The following is a 20,754-nucleotide window of genomic DNA, read 5'->3' as shown; positions in this document are numbered from 1 at the left end:
CATCGTTCTCCTACTTCCCCTCACCGGTTGCACGACGCGGCTGAGGATGCGGGTGGTGCCTCCAAGGGAGCCTATGTAGTCGCCGCCAGCCTACCCGCCCTTTCCGGGTTCGTCTGCGACTCCGGCTCAGATACAGGAATTCCTGTCGGACATGGCTTGCCTCTTTAGTCCGTCAAGTCCTGCCGGTGCGTCTTTAGGCCCGTGGTCCCGAGTGGGGGTCCTCTCCTTTCACTGCCGGTGACTCCGGCGTCGCTGCCGCAAGACCCCCGTGGATCCAAGCCTGGAACCCGGTTGACGCTGGTTGACCTTACAACACCTCCACTGACGTCGCCCGCTCCTCAGGACAACGTCGGCCCCGGTTTCAGCCCCAAAGTGGACGCGGTGTTGACCCGGCGTCGCTCGATGCCTTTTTAGATGCTGTTCGGGGATTTATATCCTCATGTCCCTACTCCTTATTTTCGGCCTGTACACCAGCCTGAGCAGGAAGGGGAGGACTGGGAGGGGTCTAAGGACCCTCTCACAGCTGCTTGCGAGTCTGAACTGGACTGGGCAGAGGAGTTGGGGGATGCCAGTGGTCTGGATACCTCACCAGACATTGGCATGCTGTCTCCTCCTACCGTGGTTACGGAGGAGGGCACTAGTTATGCTGTGGTGTTGCAAAGGGCGGGTGAGGCTCTACACCTAGAACTCCCTACCGTGGCTGTCAGGACCAACCTCCTGACGGAAGTGCTTCAGCCAGCAGCTAATTCTGCGGAGCCACTGCTTCCTTTCAACGAAGCAGTTTCTGACGTTCTTTTGGGCACTTGGTCCAGGCCCACCCCAGGGGCTCCTGTGGATAGGAACATGGCCCAACGCCATCACCTGGCTCCAGGTGACCCCATTTCCCTCGCCCAACACCCCACCCCTCAGAACTTGGTTGTCCAAGCCTCTGCTTCCCCGACTACCTTCCCTTCGGCACCCCCGGATAGGGAATCCATGAAACTGGATCAGTTCGGAAAGAAAAAACATTCTTCCACCTGTTCTGCAATGCGGTCCGTGAACACCGCATGCCTCTTGGGCCGTTATATACACTTTCTCTGGGATACGGTGGCACAAGTGCTGCCTCAGTGTCCGGAGTAGGCCCGGACAGCTCTCTCCCAGGCTGTTGCAGAGGGGAGAGACGCAGCTAAGTTCATGATTCGTGTGGCCTAGACACCGCTGACTCACTGGGCAGATCGATGGCAACGACGGTGGCATTTTGACGCCACGCATGGTTGAGGATCACTGGATTCTCGGGGGATGTCCAAAACACACTTATGGACATGCTTTTTGATGCCTGTCGCCTCTTTGGCGACAAAGCAGACCAAGCTTTGGAGTGGTTTAAGGTCTCTCTGGCTGCTGCCAAGTCCTTGGGGCTCTCCGCAGCCCGCCCTCCTCAGCAGGCTGCTTTTTGCTCCTTTCGTGGCACCGGATGGGGCGCCCCGCAGCGTTTGCAACAGAGCCACAAGCTTGCACAGCAACCATCCCAGCGCAGCCGACGATGCGGGTTCTGCCGCGGCGGACTGAGGGGCCAGCGGGCAGGCCAGTCCACCTCCACCTCCACCCCGGCCACCACTGCCTCCAAACCTTCCTAGTCCGAACTTTTAGGCCCATCATACACCAGTGGGCGGCAGGCTTCGCCATCACCTCCCCCTCTGCCACACCATCACATCGGACAGGAGGGTTTTAGAAATAGTCCAAAGGGGCTACTCCCTCCCTTTTGAGACTACCCCTCCAGCCATTCCACCTCAATACCGCCGCATGTCTGGGAATCACTTGGTGCTTCTTCAGCAGGAAGTTGCAGCCCTCTTGGCAAAGGGGGCCAACGAGTGCGTTCCGACGCCAGAAGTAGGTCGTGGTTGCTATTCCCACTACTTTCTGGTGCCAAAGAAGGACAAGGGCCTGCGTCCTATCTTAGATCTCCGGAACGTCAATCGCTTCCTCCACAAAGAGAAGTTCAAGATGCTCACTTTGGCTCAGGTCTTGTCTGCTCTCGACTCACAAAAGTGGATGGTAGCGCTGGACTTGCAGGATGCTTACTTCCACATCCCAGTCCTGCAGGCCCACCGGTGTTACCTGCGGTTCACGGTAGGCCACGAGCATTTTCAGTTTGCCGTGCTCCCATGTGGCCTTACCAGTGCCCCTTGGGTATTCACGAAAGTGATGGTGGTGGCCGCAGCTCATCTGCGCAGATCAGGGGTTTGTCTTCCCCTATCTCGACGACTGGTTGTTGAAGGCAGGCTCGCCCCAGACATAGTCTCCCACCTCCACACTACGGGCGACCTCCTGAATTTCCTGGGGTCTCCATCAAGGTGCCGAAGTCGCACATGATTCCCTCTCAGAAGCTCCTCTTCGTAGGAGCGGTTCTGGACACGGCGCAGTTTTGGGTCTATCTTCCTAAACAGCGAGTCCGGGATATTCGGGCTCTGATTCCAATCTTTCAGCCCTTATCCTGGGTTTCGGTCAGAGTGACCCTGAGACTACTGGGCCTCATGACCTCCTGCATCCTGCTGATCAATCATGCCAGATGACATTTGCAGGCTCTGCAGTGGGACCTAAAGTTCCAGTGGGCGCAATATCACGGGACCTGTGGGATCACGTCCAGATCTCGGAGGGCACAGCACAACAGTTGCAGTGGTGGCTCACGGACCGGCATTGGGTCGACGGCAGATCCCTCTCCCAACCCCAGTCAAGTTCACAGTAGTGACGGATGCGTCCCACCTGGGATGGGCGGGCCGCATGGGAGAGGCGGAGATCAGAGGCCTCTGGTCTCCGGCGGAGTCCATTCTCCATATCCACCTTCAGAGCTTCGGGCGATCCGACTTGCACTGAAGGCATTCCTTCCCTCTGTCAAGGGGAGTGTAGTGCAGGTGTTCACTGACATCACCACCTCCATGTGGTACTGCAACAAGCAAGGCGGGGTTGCGTCATGGACCCTATGTCAGGAGGCCCTCCGCCTCTGGAAATGGCTGGAACATCAAGGCATTTCCTTGGTGGTTCAACACTTGGCAGGTTCTCTGAACGCCAGGGCGGACAAACTCAACCGCAGGTGCATGATGGATCACGAATGGCGTCTTCACTCGGACATGGCGCAAGGTCTCTTTCGGCAGTGGGGATTGCCTTGGTTAGATCTATTCACCAACAAAGGGAACATGCAATGTCAGCAGTTCTGCGCGTTGGAATTTCCAAGGCGGCACTCGCTCTTCACAAGTGGAGTTGCGGTCTGTTGTACGCCCTTCCACCTATACCACTTCTACCCAGAGTGCTGAAGAAGATCCGGCGCGACCGGGCCCAAGTTAGTCTTGTGGCCCCGGACTGGGCTCGAAGAGTTTGGTGTATCGAGCTACTCAGTATGAGCATCGATCCTCCGATCGGACTGCCTCTTCAGGAGGATCTTCTGTCGCAGCAGCAGCGGACAGTCCTCCACCCAAACCTGTCCAGTCTCCACCTCTGTGTGGAGATTGAGCGGCGGCAGTTGATTTCTTTCGACTGGCCTCCTGAAGTTTGTGATGTCATTCAGGCAGCCAGGCATCTCTCCACTAAGGTGGTATACGCCTGCAGGTGGAACAACTTTGTTGCATGGTGCACAGCAAAGGCTGTGGATTCTCTTTTTCCTCCTCCTTCGTTCTTTAGCCTGGCAGGGCTCTGCTCTGGGCACTATCAAAGGTTATCTTACTGCCATTTCAGACTTTCTCTGGCTCCCTGATCAGCCTTCTCTTTTCAAGTCCCCTGTTGTATAATAGATTTCTCAAGGGCATTCCACACCTTTTCCGTCCTATTCCATTTGTGATGCAGCAGTGGGACTTGAATTTGATTCTTATCTCATGTGTGCTCTTTTCGAGCCCCTTCATAACTGTCCTCTTAATCTCTTGACTTGGAAAACTGCCTTCCTGGTTGTCATCACCTCTGCTAGGCGAGTGAGTGAGCTCCAGGCTCTTTCTTGTGAGCCTCCTTTTCTGACTGTCCATCTGGACACGGTTGTGCTCAGGCCCGTCCTTCCTTTTTGCCAAAAGTTGTTACGGCCTTTCACATTGGTCAGACTATTACCTTGCCCACCTTCTTTCCGCCTCTGCATCCTTCCAGAGAGGAAGAGAGGCTCCACTGTCTGGACCCAAATCGTGTGCTTTCCTTTTATCTCAACCGCACACAGCAGTTCCGGGTGGATGACCAACTCTTTGTTGGCTACGTTGGCACCAAGAAAGGTCGGGCAGTGCATAAGAGGACAATCTCCCGCTGGGTTGCCTTAATTATCAAAGCCTGTTACTCTTTAGCTAAAAAGGAACCTCTGGTGGGGCTGCGTGCTCATTCCACTAGAGCAACTGCAGCCACTACTGCATTGGGACGCGATGTCCCCCTGCAAGACATTTGTTAGGCAGCCACAGTGAAGTAGTGTGGCTCACTGGTTAGAGGCGGCAGACCCGAGAGCAGAGGACGGCCCGGGACCAGGGTTCGATTCCCGGCGCGGCAGGTTTCTGGACCAGGGTCAGCGGACTCGATAATTCTCTCGCCTCGGTGCCCACTCTGATCAGCGATCACACTCGGCAACTCTGGGCATTAGCTTGCCTCATCTTCATTAACGGCCCCACCAGACCGCCGGGGATGCCTGGTCTCACCCTGGAGATACCCATTAAGGGACCATCTCTCAGGGAAGCCAGGAAGGGTTTCGCAGCGGTCGAAGCGCCTTGGGACCCTACGGGTAAGTAGTGCGCTATATAAATGCCAATACATACATTTACACACATGGGCCTCGCTGCACACCTTTACTAAGCATTACTGCCTGGACAGCCAAGTCCGGAGAGATGGCTTCTTTGGCCGTTCTGTTCTCCAGGACTTTCTGGTGTGATCTTGGTTCACAGACCCACCACCGGGGTTGGTATTGCTGGGGTATCTATTCTAAGGTAAGGAATCTATCACTATGTTTTTCTTTCAGTTGGACAAGTCACTTATCTTCGGTGAAGATATATCTGTAAGAAACATTATTAGTGATAGATTCCTTACCACCCCACCCACCCTCCCCGTTCTGCAAACTAATTTCTAGGGTCAAGGTCACCCCTTTCAGGGCCCTGGTTTCAATGCACCAGTGGTCAGTTTCTTGCATGGCTCTGCGTTTCTGCCGCGGAAAGTTGTGTTCAGAGCTGACGTCTGCAAAAAACAACAATTGATGGACCGAATGCAGAACAATGTCATACATTCACTCCAGTACAGAGATCTGTGCCTAAATCCATCAGGTTTTTTTTCCACTCCACACCACCCCAGTTCAGACATGGCCATATGCAAATCAGCCTTGACCCTGTGCCTCATTGGAATAGTCCAGCCCGAACTGCCAAGCCATGTCTTTCCTGGACCGGAATCAAGCATCCTAGGACCGGTTTCTGGCTATCAACCGTCTTCAGCCAGGATAGCTTGACTCCAGTGGTGTGGAGAGCATGGGACTCACATCTGAGCATACCCATCCCACTCGGGGTGACCAATGCAAAAACAACAATTGATGGACAGAATGCAGAACAATGTCATACATTCACCCCAGTAGAGAGATCTGGGCCTTAATCCATCGTTTTTTTGCACTCCACACCACCCCAGTTCAGACATGGCCATATGCAAATCAGCCTTGACTCTGTGCCTCATGGGAGCAGTTCAGCCCGAACTGCCAAGCCATGTCTTTCCTGGACCGGAATCAAGCATCCTGACGTCAGCACAGGTGGACGGCGTCTAAGTAGCGCCCGCGACGTCATGTCGGCGACCACGACGCCAGTGACTGACGCAGAGCCGCACGACGACACCTACCGATGCGCAGGGGTACTGCTGACGTAAACTTTCCGGATTCAGTCTGACGCCTGGGGGTAATTGTAAGATAAGGTAATGTTTCTTACAGATATTTCCTTACCGACGGTAAGTAACTTGTCCATTAGGTCCGTTTTTAAAAAGGACATAGGTAGGCTACTATTGACATGGCTTATGGCCATTAAAGTCTATGAAACTTTTAAAGCACTGCTTGAATATTTTACCGTGGGACTCCCATCTTGACGACAGGGAGTGATTCAGGCATGTGAATCTGTGAAAGATACTAATACTGGATAACCACAGTTACAGGTAAGTAACTTATTTTCCTCCTCGCTCCAGTCTGGGACCTGCTCCCTGAAACTCAGTGGGACTGGTAGAGCTGCCTATTGTCACTTGACAAGACCCCCATCACTACTTTTCTATGTCTCTAATAGCAGCTTTCCCAGCAACCGTATCCTCTACCCACCATTAGTAATATTTACTGAAATATTTTCCACAAAAATTCGTGAAATCTGTAATCTGTAGATTACTTATTCTTGGACTCCAGTAAATATAATCAGAATTTCAAGTTACTGTTTCTTACACATTTCAACTGACTGAAGTGTTAAAACATGTTAAAAATATGCATTGTTGGTTTCATTGGAATGCAGGGGAGTGAATCTTTTTCAGATTGTCTTGTAGGTTCAAATTCCTTACTACCTATGTTCTTATAGCCTATGTTCACTTTTATGCATTGGAAGGAAGAGGCTGCTAGGTGGGCGCGTGAGGAAGAAGAGGCAGCTCAGCGACTGGCAGAGGAAAATAGATTAAAAAAGGAGGAAGAGGCGGCAAAACTTCAGCAGGAAGAAGAGGAGCGGAAGAAAAAGGAGTTGGAACAGCAACGTCAGAAGGAATTACAGCGGCAAAGGCAGCAGGAAGCACTGCGCAGACTGCAACAACTGCAAATGGCTCAAATGAAGGTAATACATTTTGCAAGCCTCTGCATTGTTTTGAAAGTGAATACACCCCATCCCACGATGAATTGTAACACAAATCTTTTTTCGTGTACTGAAGATCACACTAAATCTGTTACATAGCTAGCCTGTGGTAAAAAATACCAACCCCCATATGAGCCAGCATGGACCAGTGTCACCATTCACCTGACTGGTATTGAACCTCTGGCTATTACTAATCACTTAATGAAGGAATCTAGAAATCAATTGCAGATCTAGTTGAGCCAAGTTATCCCAGATTACTACTTAAAAACATTCCAGTCTGGTTTTTCACCAGTGTATGGGACTGAAACTGCTCTCTTGGTGGTCGGCAGTAATCTAGTAGAAGCTTGCCGGTATGGGTATATCATATCTTTGTTCAGATCTGTCCTCTGCCTTTAAATTTCTGTGATTGGTTGCTCTGTCTTTCGGGTGTGTAATGAAACTGACTTTTTGCAGGTTTACTTCACCCTACATTTTTCCCTTCATTTTGGCAACAAGATACTGGTGTAATGGTTTTGAAATTCCCTGAGTCCTGTAATTTAATTTTTGTTTTGGGGTGTGTATTTTTTATTAAGTTTAACACACAAACCAAGCAGACACACACACAGTGAATCATGCGCAGTAACCAAACAGATGCAATAATGGTTCCGTTGGCAGAAAGATCAGTCCCAGTCATGACACAAAGATAATCACATAAGCAAATATTGTGTATGCAATCAAGAAGCAATACTCATCCCACCTGTCGCACACACAGCAATAACAGCGCTCTATAACATACTCCCACAACGAGAACGGAGGGCAATAACTGGAAAGCAGCGCTAGAGGCACGCCTCCCCTCTGAGCCATCTCCCTCTGAGTGAGCAGCTTTGGCATCCGTATCCGAGGATCCACTGCTTGAAACAGGCCCACATGAACGCACCTGACCGTCATAGCCCACCCACGGACATGCAATTAATATGGCATCCCTGGCAAGCAGTATTGCCACCATTCGCATTCGCCTAGCCTCTTCCCGACAGATTGCCTCCCACTCAAAATCTGCCAAACGCAACAATTCCATTCCCCAGCGATAAATATTTGGACCCTGGGGGGACTTCCATCTCATAGTCAACTGCCGGCGGGCAATTATTAAAGCCAGATCCAGAAATCTATCAGTGGCCTGCCAAGCCGTTGAGTGGGCATGAAGACCCAACAAACACTGCTCAGGGCTAATCGGGAACTCCCCATCTGTAGCCCTCTGCACTACTTGCAAGCCCAAGGACCAATAAGGAAGTAACGATTATCACAACCAAACCATGTGATAAAAATATGCATCCGTGGTCAAACAGCGGGGACAACCCAAGTATCCCGATGAAAACATGGCATGAATAAGATGGGGGTGTGGGGTGTCCGGCCAGATGAAGATAGAAAAATTGGATTAGTTTAAAGTGAGTGTTCTAGACACCGGGAAACTAGACTCCAGTACCCTCTTCCAGGGGGAGTCAGAGAAAGGCATTCTGAAGTCCACCTCCCACTGGGCCCGGAGAGACAACAGCGAGTGTTGTACCCCTCCCAACAATATAAAGCAAGGTAACCGTTTTAGTTCAACCAGTAATAAGGAAAAGAAGGTGCATAGGCTTATGTTCCGGAGGTTCTGTACCGCTAGCACCCCTCCACTCCTTGAGCTTATAAACAATAACGCTATAGAGAAAAAAGGCGACCTACCGGAATGTCATAAGTATCCAGAAGATCTAAACAAGCTTTTTCAATGCAATAGGTCTCGCATTTGCAAGAGTTTAAGCTATTGGCATTATAAATGACAATGCCTTTTATTTGTGTTTTTTAAAACTAACACACGCATAAAAGGAATTATTATTTAGAATGCCAATAGCTCAAACTCTCGCAAATGTGAGACCACTTTAATGGTGGCCGCGCCTCTTTCTTTAGATGATGATTGCCATATTCAGGTGACAGTGAGTAGCGTCCAAAAAAAGGGGCACAGCTAACTTGTAAGTGAAAGCGCAGTTTGGGGTGCTTTCACCCAAAAATAAATAAAGGTTCTGCAGCGCTGCCACTATAGTTACAGTGGGCCTCTCTGAAAAATACATTAATAATAAGCGCAGCCGCTATATTTTAAACGGAATGCGCTGCAATTTAAATAAATAAATAAGCAAAGCCACTATAGTTAAAGCGGACCACAGCCATTACTATTAAAAATATAAAAGCGGGTGGCATGCTGCCTTGCTGGAAAGCACGTTGTGGATGGAATAGTTTAAGATCATTAAAGAAAATAGTGCTTACAGATTAGATAAAGCAGACCGTGTGACAACATAAGTAAAAAGCCCAGTCCATATGGGAGGTTACAAATGCAGACAAGGCGGTACCAAGGAGGGACTACTAAGCCTATTTATCGATCAAAAGAAACAATTTTGAAAGGAGAGTAAGAGGAGCCAATTGAAAAGATGGGCTTAGCTTTTAAAAATTACCAAACTGCTGCTGAATTTGCATATTATGAGTATGAATAATAAAATATCAGTATCAATAATGAAATATCAGTATTTTGGCATATCCTACCTCCCCTTAAGTTAAAAAAAAAAAAAGACAATACCCCTGGGTGATATAGCGCTCTACAAACTCATCATAACATAACATAACAATGGTTTAAAATAGCTGGTGAAACCAGCTCTTTGCTTTGGTGGAGCGTAGAAGCTTAAAACTGGTTACCAAACTATATGTTCCTAACAACCACTGGGCTTTAGTGTATGCCTTGAAGGTTATGGCCACATGTGAATGTCTGTGGCTTCCTATTGTTTTCACAGAACGACGCGGTCTGTTCTGTTGCACTGCATTGCACTCCCCACCCACATGGGCGTTACTACACAACCAGAATCTCAGTGGGTGGAGGGTTTGACACCCCTGCCATGTCACTGGTGTTGCGGCTTCACATCCATAAACCTGGAAGACTATGCACAAGCCTTATCTAACATTTCCAAGCGATCACGTGTTGAGATGACGAAAGCATATAAACATTGGAAATATAAAGAATGTAGGTCAATCCAATCCCCAGGAGAACGTGGGGACTCAGCATTTCTTATGCCCCTCCTTCGGCCCTCACTCTCCGCCTCCCCGTTCCATGACATGATAATCTTTACAAGAGAGATTTAATTTCACGTTATTCGCTTATTAGAAAGACATCGCCACGCTTGCAGAGGGTCCCCGTGTTGTTGCTGTGGCGTAATTATAACGCACGGGTTACCATGTAATGCAAGTCGTCAAGGTTACAGGGCATGAAGCATGAGCTCTTGACTGACTTGGGACAGTATCCTGTTCTTCTGGGGGGATATCTGGGGCACATCGACCGGTAGATAACACGCCCAGCCTCCTTCCCAACAGATGCGCATCAAGCAGATCTTCGCGCTGTGCACCCCACCCACCCCCCCCCCCCCCCCCCCCCCCCATCTGCCTTCAGAACCGGTGCAGGGTCCGCCCCCGGCGTGCGGTGGCCAGTGGCGAGGCAAAGCTGGCAGACAGCGGCCCTTGTGCAAGCGAGGGAAAGGGCTCAAGCCTTGAACTGTTAGTTCAACAGGAACAGTGCAACAGCAGGCTTTCAGAGGTAATATCCACTATATCTGTCACAATTGGGAGGAACTAAAAACTGACATTACCACACACAGTCGAAAAACCACAACAGAACTACAATTGGTGTTTTTTTTTGTAAATCTGCAGTAATCGGTTGTTGGATGAGCACCTGTCAAACTCATCTACAGCTCCACACATATAGAAAGCACGAGGTTTGAGCCTCCTGAGATGACAGGACGGACGGTGCCCACGAGAGGCGCTGGTGAGCCCCCTTAGCACCTGTGCCTGCTCTTTTCACTGCGAGACCCAGAAAACCGGTAAAAACTGCAGCACTCCCCAGCCCACACTAAGGATCCTACAGCGAAGACGCTGTGGGCCCTGGCTTATCAGATCTCTCGTCATACAATCAAATTATCAGTGTCTTATCTACCCATCTACCACACCGTTCTAGGTATACAAACATATCCTCAAGCTGTCTCTACAGCAAATCAAATGTTCCCAGTAAACAAAGTTACGTCAGCGCTACATCAAAATACGTAGAGTGCCCAATTCGCAGAATGACTGTGGTAGCGATGGCTAGCTGTCTATTTGGTGGCAAGTCTTGAAGGACACATTCGCCCGTGTGTATTACTTTGCATGCTGGGATTTGAAGTTCTGCTTTGCCCAGCGTAACTGAGTGTCTGCAGTTTATTACTGTATGTAACCTGTTGATGGCTAAAATGTCAAGACCAGGTGTAGGTGTTGTACATGTGTGGGGGGGCCCTTGGCAGTTATGCCCAATTCCCACAGCCAGAAGTGGCCCCTGATGCAATTTACTTCACTATCTCCATTGATCGAATGGTTAAGGTAAACGTGGAAATGCGCAGGCACACCAATGTCACCCCTCAGGCCCTGTGTACAGTGAGTGCTAAAATGAGATACGAAAATAAACACTTGCCGAACCCAGTCTCTGCTCCGGATGTCTTCTTTGTCCACTGGGGCAATACTGGAGACAAAATACAAAATAAATGTGTTTAAGGTCCTCCATTTGTTTCACTTCACTCCCAAGGCACTTGCTCTCATTAATTCATGTTTATGAAATGTACTGAGATAGGAAATGCGGAGGGGAGTGTGAACCCTAACCAGCTGGTCAAAGAGAAAACAAGCTGTCGCCATTGCGCAAAGGCAGCTGCTTGTTTATATTTGCAGCACGCTTTCAATTTAACAATAACTGCCTCCCCACACAGCACTATCGGGGTGGGGCGGCAGCTATTGTTAAAGTGAAAGCGGATGCAAAAATAAACATGCGGCCCACATTGCCAAAGCGCCTGAAAAAAAAATAGTGCTTACTGACTAATGAAGGAGACCGTGTAATGCCGCAAGTAAAAGATCCAGTTGTTAAGGGCGGTCACAAAAGGAGACAGGCGATAACAAGGAGGGACTAAGACGCCTCATATTGAATCGGAAGCCAGCATTTACCAAGGACAATGACACCAGTCAATGAAAAATATGGGCAGGGCTTCCACGGCACTTCCACATCTAACCCTACGACAATATGCATCGCAGAGCGAGCAATGCATGCACTGCAGCGCTAGGCTCGACCTAAAAAGGGCACAACTCTGCCCCCCACAAACAAATTGCCCAAGACATAAAGTCCCCTATCTGGCCAACCCCAAAGACCTGGCCAGCCACCTGGTCGACTCCACCGTCCAACCATCGTAATGGGCAAATTGCGAGTATACATGGTAGGAACACACATCCGCCTCAATGATCGGGTCCTTACATATCTTGCAACTCTGATTAGCACATTCGTGAACTGCACTCTGGAGGCTCGCCTCGGCCGCAACAAGAAGCCCAGCAGTCCGTCTTGGGAGGGAGAGCCACACTTCTCAGTCCCCACACCCTCCCAAAGGAAGGCACACAGTACGACCCCTACCCTCCAGAGACCCTTCCAACTCTCCTGACAGCCAATCCAGCACCCAGGAGCTGGGTACGAACTCCGATCTTGCTAGCAATACAGCACCCCTGAAGGACCACTTTCATTGCTTCCCATTCCACCCCAGTCAAATAGGCCAGCCAAGCATTATCCACCCAGTACTGGCTAATGTGATCCCCTAACAACCCACGGAAAGCCTGCCCATCTAACAATGTTGGATCAATGCGCCAAGTGGGAACCATGAGCCTAATTGGGAACCAACTAGAAGTAACCAACAAAGGGGCATGATCAGAATACTTTTTTGCCAGATACTGCAGCCCTATCGCCTGATCATATAAATATCGACCGGTACAAAGACGATCAAGACGCACCTCAAGATGGAAATGCCAGCAATCCACCAGATCCAATCCACTTGAGATCGAATGGGTAGCCACGCCCACCGGGACCAGGGTTCAATCCCCGACGCGGCAGGGTCTTGAGCTTAAAATGTCCACGGACTTGATAATTCTCGCCTCGGTGCCTACTCGAATCATGGGTTCACACTCTGCAACTCTGGGCAATAGCTTGCTTAATCTCCACTACGGCCCCACCGCGATGGGATGCCTGGCTTTCACCTTGGGGATGCCCAGTAGGGGTTATCTCGCAGGGAAAAGCCAGGACGGGTTCCCAAAGCAAGCGCCATGAGACCTTACGGTGAAAGGCGCTATATAAGAACGTATGATTTACGAGTTATTTATTTATTTACTACTCTCCAGTAGGGGACCATCTGCGACTGCACGGGCACCAAGACAACAAGAAATGTGACTTGATCCATGTTAAGTGTGTATAAAAGAGCAACATCCCTGCTGTCCAGACTCACCAACACTAGAACGTAACAACCATCCGGGTCTGTAACTGTCCTATGTAAGCGGAAAGTGACTCCTGGCCGAATCCATGTGAGTGCCAAAAGAGAAGTCGGAGTAAGAGGTAGCATACAGATGACCACACCAGTGTCCCGAAGGGCCCGGCCATTCAATTTCTTGAGATGAGTCTTTTGAAGAGAAGCCATATGAGCTCCCCACCTTTTCAAATAGGACAGCACATTTTATTGCTTGGATGGGGAGAAAAGGCCCTTAACGTTCCATGTTAATATTTTAATATGCAGTGCCATGAAAGACCATATCTTGGGAGGGAAGGCTCCATCAAAAGGCCAATCAATACAGCAAGTGCAATGAACTCAGCTGAACTCACAATGCCAATCTAGGTAGCAGGAGAGGGCCTGGTCCATGAAAAGTGGCAGAGGTCAACCACTTGGACAATATCAAAAGTCAACTCTGAATATTTGACACTCTACACCACAGTATTTCTTACCTACCATTGAATGTAATTTTGTCTGCAGTGTGTCAGAAAGCTTTAACACCCTGACTGAAGCATTGTGCACAGCACCTATCCTACAAGCTTCTGACTACAGCTGAGAGTTCATTGTTGAGACACATTTTTCAGAATGTGTGATTGGGGCAGTGGTGTCCCAGGTAAATGATGAGGGCCAGGAAAAATAGTTGCTTTATTAATAGACGTCTTAGTATGCAGCATTGAAGTGTGTAAGGGAATGATTATTTTTCTATGGTCACTCCCAAAGTTTTTGACTGATGCTGATGGTGTTTTGACTCAGAGTGCACAGAGGCCACTAACCAGACCTTGGTGCCAATGCCCTAACCCTTAAACGTCTGTTTGATTGGCATAAACCCAATTGGCGTAAGCTAATTTGCTTCCAAATCCCTAGTATAGGGTACTAAAGGTACCTTAAGCCTGTAAGTCGGTGTTCCGTTCAAGGATTGCAGTAGTTGTTGTGCCCCTCTGAATGGGATAGGTGAAACTGAACTCTCAGCCTGCCACTGTAGAGTGATAGAGCAGTTAAAACTGCTAACTCGACTTTGCCATTTTATGCAATGGCATAACCCAAAGTCCCTTTTTAATATGTTAGTCACCCCCACAGAAGGCCTATAGAGCACTAAGTCAGGCCGCAGCATATTAATAAGTAGAATGTGTCTTTTGCATGTTCTGACGTTAAAAGCCCACAATTGTTGATTTTACTATGAGAGAGACTGGTAGCACCATTTAAGAGCACAGAGTTACACTCTGACATCTCAGCTGTGCTAGCTTCTGAATGGGACTACCAGAGTTGGTACTCCATGGCATCAAAGAACTTGTTACATTAAGACTGACTTAATGCCCAAGTCAAAAATTAATGAAACCTTTTGCCACATGCAATTTTTAGAAAGTTGTCACTCTGTTGCCCAATTTTCCAGTGGCCATTTGCGGAGGCTGGCCACAAGATAACCTTTTGCACGCCTGGGAAGACGTGTCAATGGCTATTTGGACAGGTTACAGTAGAAGCCTGCCACTTAAGAAGGTGTTACCTCCTCTTGGCAGGAAGCCATCAGGGTGCTGGCCTAAAGGCGAGCTTCAAGGGGGAAACCACTTATGTAGCTCAAATAGTGAACACACTAGAGAGAGGCTGCTGTTTTGTATGGGTAGGCAGGTTTGCGTTGCAGACAGAGGTGGAAGTACTGGTCAAACTGAGTTTTACATGGGCGGTGTAGGTCACAGGTACCCACACCTCTAGGGCAGGCTACCGAGCTCCACACACAGGGGGGGGGTCCTGACTTTTTGGGAGTGGGCAAAATAGAGCACTCTGGGATAGCTAGGTACCACACTTCAGAGTAAATTGTCATCAGGTGGGTGGGCATGTAGTAGCCCATTGGCTAGTTACCGCTACCCCCCCTAAGGGTACTTTCTGGGCATAAAAGGGGCATTACTAGCACCTAGAGCTCAGATCTCGCTTGTCTAGAGGAGGACCAAAGGAGGACTGCCATCCTGACCCTGGAACCAGTAAAGAAGAGACTGCCCTGAAGTTGGACCGCACCTGCTGCGCCTTGGGCTAGCGAAGGAAAGGACTGTGCCTGCTGTGTCATGCCTGTGGATAAGTTGTCCCTGAGCCCAGCCAGAAGCAGAGACTGCCAAGAGTCCGTTGGCTTGCCGTCCTGTTTGCAGCACCGGGCCAAAGGATCTAAAGAACCCTGCTGGGGCGAGTTGATAGCCAGATCAACGTATCACCGCTCCGCTTCACAGTGCAGCACAAAGAGACTAGGCAACTTCAGTCAAATTCTGCACCCGAGTCTGCTGGACTAGTCGAGCTGTTGGAGTGCAGTTTTGTCACCCAAAATAAGAGTTCTCTCCATGAGAAGAAGCCGCTTTTTCGGGTGATTGGTAGCTCAGTAGCAACTGGATTTCTGCTGATGCTAAGAGGACTTCAAGGGCCGTCGACCCTTATGGCCAGAATCACCTCATCAAGACCGTGGACCAAGGAAGACCATGTTGACTGCTTTGCATCTTTAGCATCTTTGAGCATCTTCAGCATTCTAAATCCCTCATATCAGGACCACTCCATATAAATCAGTGACAAGGAGCTACTGATGGTGGAACTGACTGAAGACTGCGTTTCTTTGAACTTTGCTGGTCTCCTTGACTTGCTTCCTGATGGAGTTGGTCTCTCAAAGTAACTAACAGAATTATAATTTGTAAACGTTTTTCTTGATAACATTTCTTAAGTGTTACAGTTGTTGTATATGCCAATGGTTGTTCGCGAGTAATTCCTGGTTTATTTTTTCTTGTAAAAATCTATATCTCCGAAACCCTCCAGTGGATCGTTTTCATTTTGGTATCATTAAAATCACAAACACATACTCCATTTTGATTAATTGATGTATGATTTCTTGAGTGTGCAGTTTCTTGCTTCTTCAGTTGTTTTGGTGCTGTTTCATTGTTTTGCACATGGTCCTTTGTGTAAGCCTGATTGCTCCAGGACACAGCTATCCAGGATTGAGCGAAGGTTTACCAAATGAACCCTGACTGGTCCTAAAAGGTTTGGGGTGTATGGCACGGGAGGTACAGCAGTTTCTGTGTTTTTTCCTTTGAATCTAAATTGCCTTCTGGGCAAACTAGCATAACTCAGACAACTTTCCCGGGTCCAGCAGACTTGGTGGCAACTGTGGAGCATTGGGTCTTGGCCCCTTAGGCAGCGCAGCAGTAATTCAGGAATCTGGGGTACCAGCTCACCCCAGCAGGCTTCTTTAGCTGATGCGGCCCTGTACTGCAAGCAAGTCATCAGTCTACTAACCCTTGAAGTCTCTTGCTTTGGCTTGGATCAGGAGTCACACAGAACACATCAGACAAAGTCCCTTTCCTACCCACCAGGTGCCATCCATGTCGTTCCAGCTTCTCTTTGCTGGGTCCTTGGTGCAGCAGGGCAGTCCTCCTTCGGCCCTCTTCTCCAGTCCAGCAAGATGAGTTCTGAGTGCCAGCGGTGTCCTTTTTATGCACAGAAAATGCCCTGAAGGGAAGTTGCAGTCACTAGCCAAGGGGCTTCTAGGTTCCCTCCCGCCTGATGACAACTTCCTGTAAAGTGTGGCATCCAGGTATCCCAGAAGTCACTGTTCTGCCCATTCTCAATATGGCAGATCACCTCTCTCTGCATGTAGGGCTCCCTAGCCCAACCCAGAGGTGTGGCTACCCATCCCTGAAAAAACGGTTTGATAACTGGTTATCCCTCTCGGTCCCGAGTGCCTCCCTGTCTACCTAAACAATAGAGCAGCCCCTCTCCCAAGTGTTCACATTTTGCCCTTCAGTGTCAGCTTCCTCTTTTGAGTCGTCCCCAGGAGGGCAGAAAGCTGGCTCAGACAGACCCCATGTGCAGATGTGTATGCGTACAGGAGACTTTGTGCAGCAAAGTGGCAACTTTGTGAAAGTTGCACGGTGCAGCAAGTTACATTAATTTCTACTTGGGCATCAAGCCAGGCTTAATGTAACCGGTTGTTTGATACCTTAGTATCAGGTTTAGTAGTCCTAGTCAGACGCTAACAAGACTGAGGTGAAAGATTGTAAAACTGTACTCGCCAATAAGAATACCAGTCTCTCTCATAGTAAAAACAACTAGTGTGAGTTTTTACCATCAGAATGTGTGAAACTACTTTTTATTATGCTGCACCATGACTTGGGGCTCGATAGGTCTTTTTTCTTTAGGAGTGACATACATACATTAATGGGAATTTTTGCTTAGCCATTGCTTACATTTGCAAACTCGGGTTAGCAGTTTTAACTCCTCCACCAGTCTGCAGTGGCAGTCGTCTGGGAGTCACGTTTTACCCTGTCCCACTCAGAGTGGCACAAGTGTTACAGTCCCATAAACAACACTTAACTTTACAGGCCTTGGGTACCTTACAGTATCCGCTCTATTAGTCCCAGTCAGAAATTAGTAAGTCTGATGTGTCGGCTTGTAACTCTGCACTCATCAAAGGGCTACTAGCCTTTTCCACACTAAAAACAATGAATGCTTGATATTAGTGTTGGAGCATGTAAAAGTACATGTTCCACTTTCTAATATTCAGCACCCTGCTTTAGCCTTTTGACTCAACAAGCCTGCCTTGGGATGACATACATATATACCATTACAAAGGGAGGGCTAGGCTTTGCCATTGCTTTAAATGGCAAAGTCAAGTTAGCAGTTTAAAAACTGCCCTCCCAGTCTGCAGTGGCAGACTGTGAAACATGTTTTATTTTTAGCACACCCTGGATGGTACAGCCAGTGCTGCAGTCCCTGAGGTGACCCTCAAACTTACATACTGTGGGTACCATGTACTAGCAGTGTACAGGTTAGCTTAAGCCAATTGGGTAGAAGTCAATCAACAATATACACTGTAAGGTCAGGGCACTAGCACTGTGGTCTGGTTAGCAGCCTCTGTGCGCTCTCAAAGTAAAAAAAACAGCATCAGCCCAAACCTTTGGGAGGGGGCATACAAAAAGAGGCATTTCCGCACACACAAACAGACCATATAATACACCCTATTTCCTGGCACCAGCTAATTCTGTCTTCAACTGCAATGCATATCCCCTTTGGAGCATGTTCTGTGGATGCTGGGTTTGATGACATTATGCCTCCTATTGATAACTGAAGTGGAACTGTGGATGAGGCAATTGCATCAGTTTCTTGGGCAATCTGTCCGGAGCCAGCTGCAAGACAACCTCTTTTTCCTATGTAAGACCTATCAAGCATGTCTTTGATGGATCCAGATGCACAACTTGCTGTCCTAGGAGTAATTCTGACCATGACTGATCACCAATTATAGTTGTTACTGATAAATTCCTTTTGGGGTTGTCATCTCAGCCTGTGGGACCAGAGAGGAGCACAACACCCTTTGTATTGATTTGCAAAATGGTTTCTTGCCCTCTTTCTAGAGCAAGCATGTGCAAGTTCTGATGTACAGGCTGCCTTGCATTTTGTGGACAGTTGAGGGTAAGGGCTTTCAGTTTTATCCAGCTTTGGAATGAGGCCATGTTGTGTTCTGGTGTTCGGAAAATATGCTAACAATCTTTTGATCTCCTCTGCCAGGCACAAAGGAATTGAAGGCAGACTCTGTTTAAAAAGAAAAAAAAGTTTGTACAAAGTGTGACTCTAGATGCACATGTTCTGCATACTCCTGCCATCTCGAGTTGGACATTTTGAGTCAAGAGGTAGTGGTGGTGACTCCTCTGGTAGTAACTTTGCATGGGCATCGACTCAGTTATTAAATTGTTTTTCTCCACCATCAGGTTCAGACTCGTTTCAACCTTGCTCCCAGTCTTGATGCTGTCTGCACAGAACGCAGTTGTCTTGAGACCCATTGTTTCCCTTCCCGTCACTGAGAAGAGTTCGCCTTGTTTTCGCTCAACTTTCTCTGGACTTAGTCATCAAAGACCGGGCCTCCCAGCCCTCAGGGTGCCCCTGCCTCACTGGCCCCACTCCTTCTGTGGCAACTGCAGAGAATAAAGAGGTGTAGAGGCTGATGGAGCAGACTCCCTCAAGAGATGCCCTCAGTGCTACTCGAAACATCCCTGGATCGATCTCCAAATCTGTAATGTATCTTTTCCCAGAACACGACAACACCCACTGTGACACCTGCTCGACATTCAGGAGAAAGAAGACATGTAGCTAGTGGAGAGGTCATTGTTGAGCCCCAAAAAGATGTCGGACATCTACGGCGAAGCAGTCCCGCTCTGCGCCAAAGAGGACGAATCGATGATCCATGCAACATATCGTCCATCAACCTAGTCCTCTCATTCCTTGGAGCCGGTAGAGGAGTAGGTCCATGAGAAGGAAGGGATGCTCAGAGACACACCATCCACCTCAGTTGACACCAGACTTCACACCAAGTGCACACCAAGACGATTGAGTACAGTCGATACCCAGACTTTCGAAACTCACAAGCAGCTGCATGTCGGCTGTTGAGCCTCGTGCGCAGACCACCGCTGCCTCTTGAGTATGCCAATGCCCTCATACTACAGTCCGCATTTAGGTAAGATGTCTGAGCCAACACTGTATCCAGCCAGCCTAAAGCCTTGACCTCCATCAGCTTCTGAGTTCGAGAGCACACATCTGTGCTGAAACATTGAAGTAGACAACTCTATAGATGGCACTGAAATCTGTGTCAGCTCTGAGACATCCACGGCTGACTTGAAAGAAGGGCCCATCCTTTAGAAGCTCCAACTGGAGCTCAATGACAGGCATCAACACATCATTCATCCCCACACAGGCAAGACATCTTCCACTAGAAAGACTGTGCCTCAAAAGTGGAGACTTGCTTTTGAGGATGCTCCACTACCTGACAATCCCCTACAACCAATACCTGACATGTGGATGAAGAACAGGGCTGCTAGTCCTCCTCCTTCATGCCATACTCTGCCACCTCCCTCACCTCCTGCGACGTCTCAGAGGTCACCGAAGTCTTATTCTGATTCAGGTAGTCCTAGTCCCTACTCTCCATCAGAGGACTTTGGGACACCAGTCTACTCACACCCCACAGACCATCCTTGTTGAGATTATGGTGTGGAACCCCCTGCAGGAGTGTAGCAATAGCCCGCGCAGCCCTTGCTGTGTGTTGAGGGCCCTAGCACCAGGGGATCCCCTCCGGCACTGTGCATGGGCATCAGGCCTCTGGACTTAGAACTCCTGACTGAGTCCTGAGCGTGGAAGGGCCCCCTCCTTGTACTTTGCAGGCAGGCTCCCATAAGTTTTGTTACTCCAGTGCCCCCAGGAGACCATGACCTAGAGCACATCCCTGTTACGGTTCCCCCATCAGAAAATACCACTTCATCCTTCAGCTGCTTAACACAAAGTTGATGTGTACGTCACCACGGATGCTTCCTGGTAGATACTTTATCTAGAACAGAACCTTCTCTCTAGTTCCTTTGCTTCTGAGTATGTTGAAGTTTGCCCCAGCAAGTTTCAGGCAATCTGTTAAATCCCAAGTGGTAATACCCAGGATTGAGAAAAAAATCATAATTGCATCATCTGATCCTCTCTGTATCATAGGCCATGTTCCACAAGATTCTCTGGTTTCCACCATCCAATCGAGAGCAGCAGCTGCAAAGCCACGGGTGACACTCCCACTCTTGAATATGAAGTGCAAGCTGACAAAATGGTGCAGTTGGTGCTGC

General features: G+C 48.9%; 1 protein-coding gene across 1 annotated transcript in view; it reads left to right on the top strand.

Moving 5' to 3' along the window:
• The window catches only part of GIGYF2 (GRB10 interacting GYF protein 2), a 1,722,773-nt gene that overhangs the window by 1,559,294 nt on the left and 142,725 nt on the right, over positions 1–20,754 (top strand). The window contains exon 22 of the mRNA XM_086942529.1: positions 6,540–6,758. Coding sequence (XP_086798655.1) covers positions 6,540–6,758 — 219 coding nt within the window. The remainder of the gene's footprint in view (positions 1–6,539; positions 6,759–20,754) is intronic.

This window comes from Lissotriton vulgaris, chromosome 11 (assembly GCF_964263255.1).
Source record: "Lissotriton vulgaris chromosome 11, aLisVul1.2, whole genome shotgun sequence".
Lineage (NCBI taxonomy): Eukaryota > Metazoa > Chordata > Amphibia > Caudata > Salamandridae > Lissotriton > Lissotriton vulgaris.
The sequence above is the reverse complement of the archived record's forward strand: the minus strand, read 5'-3'. Positions and strand labels throughout refer to the sequence as shown.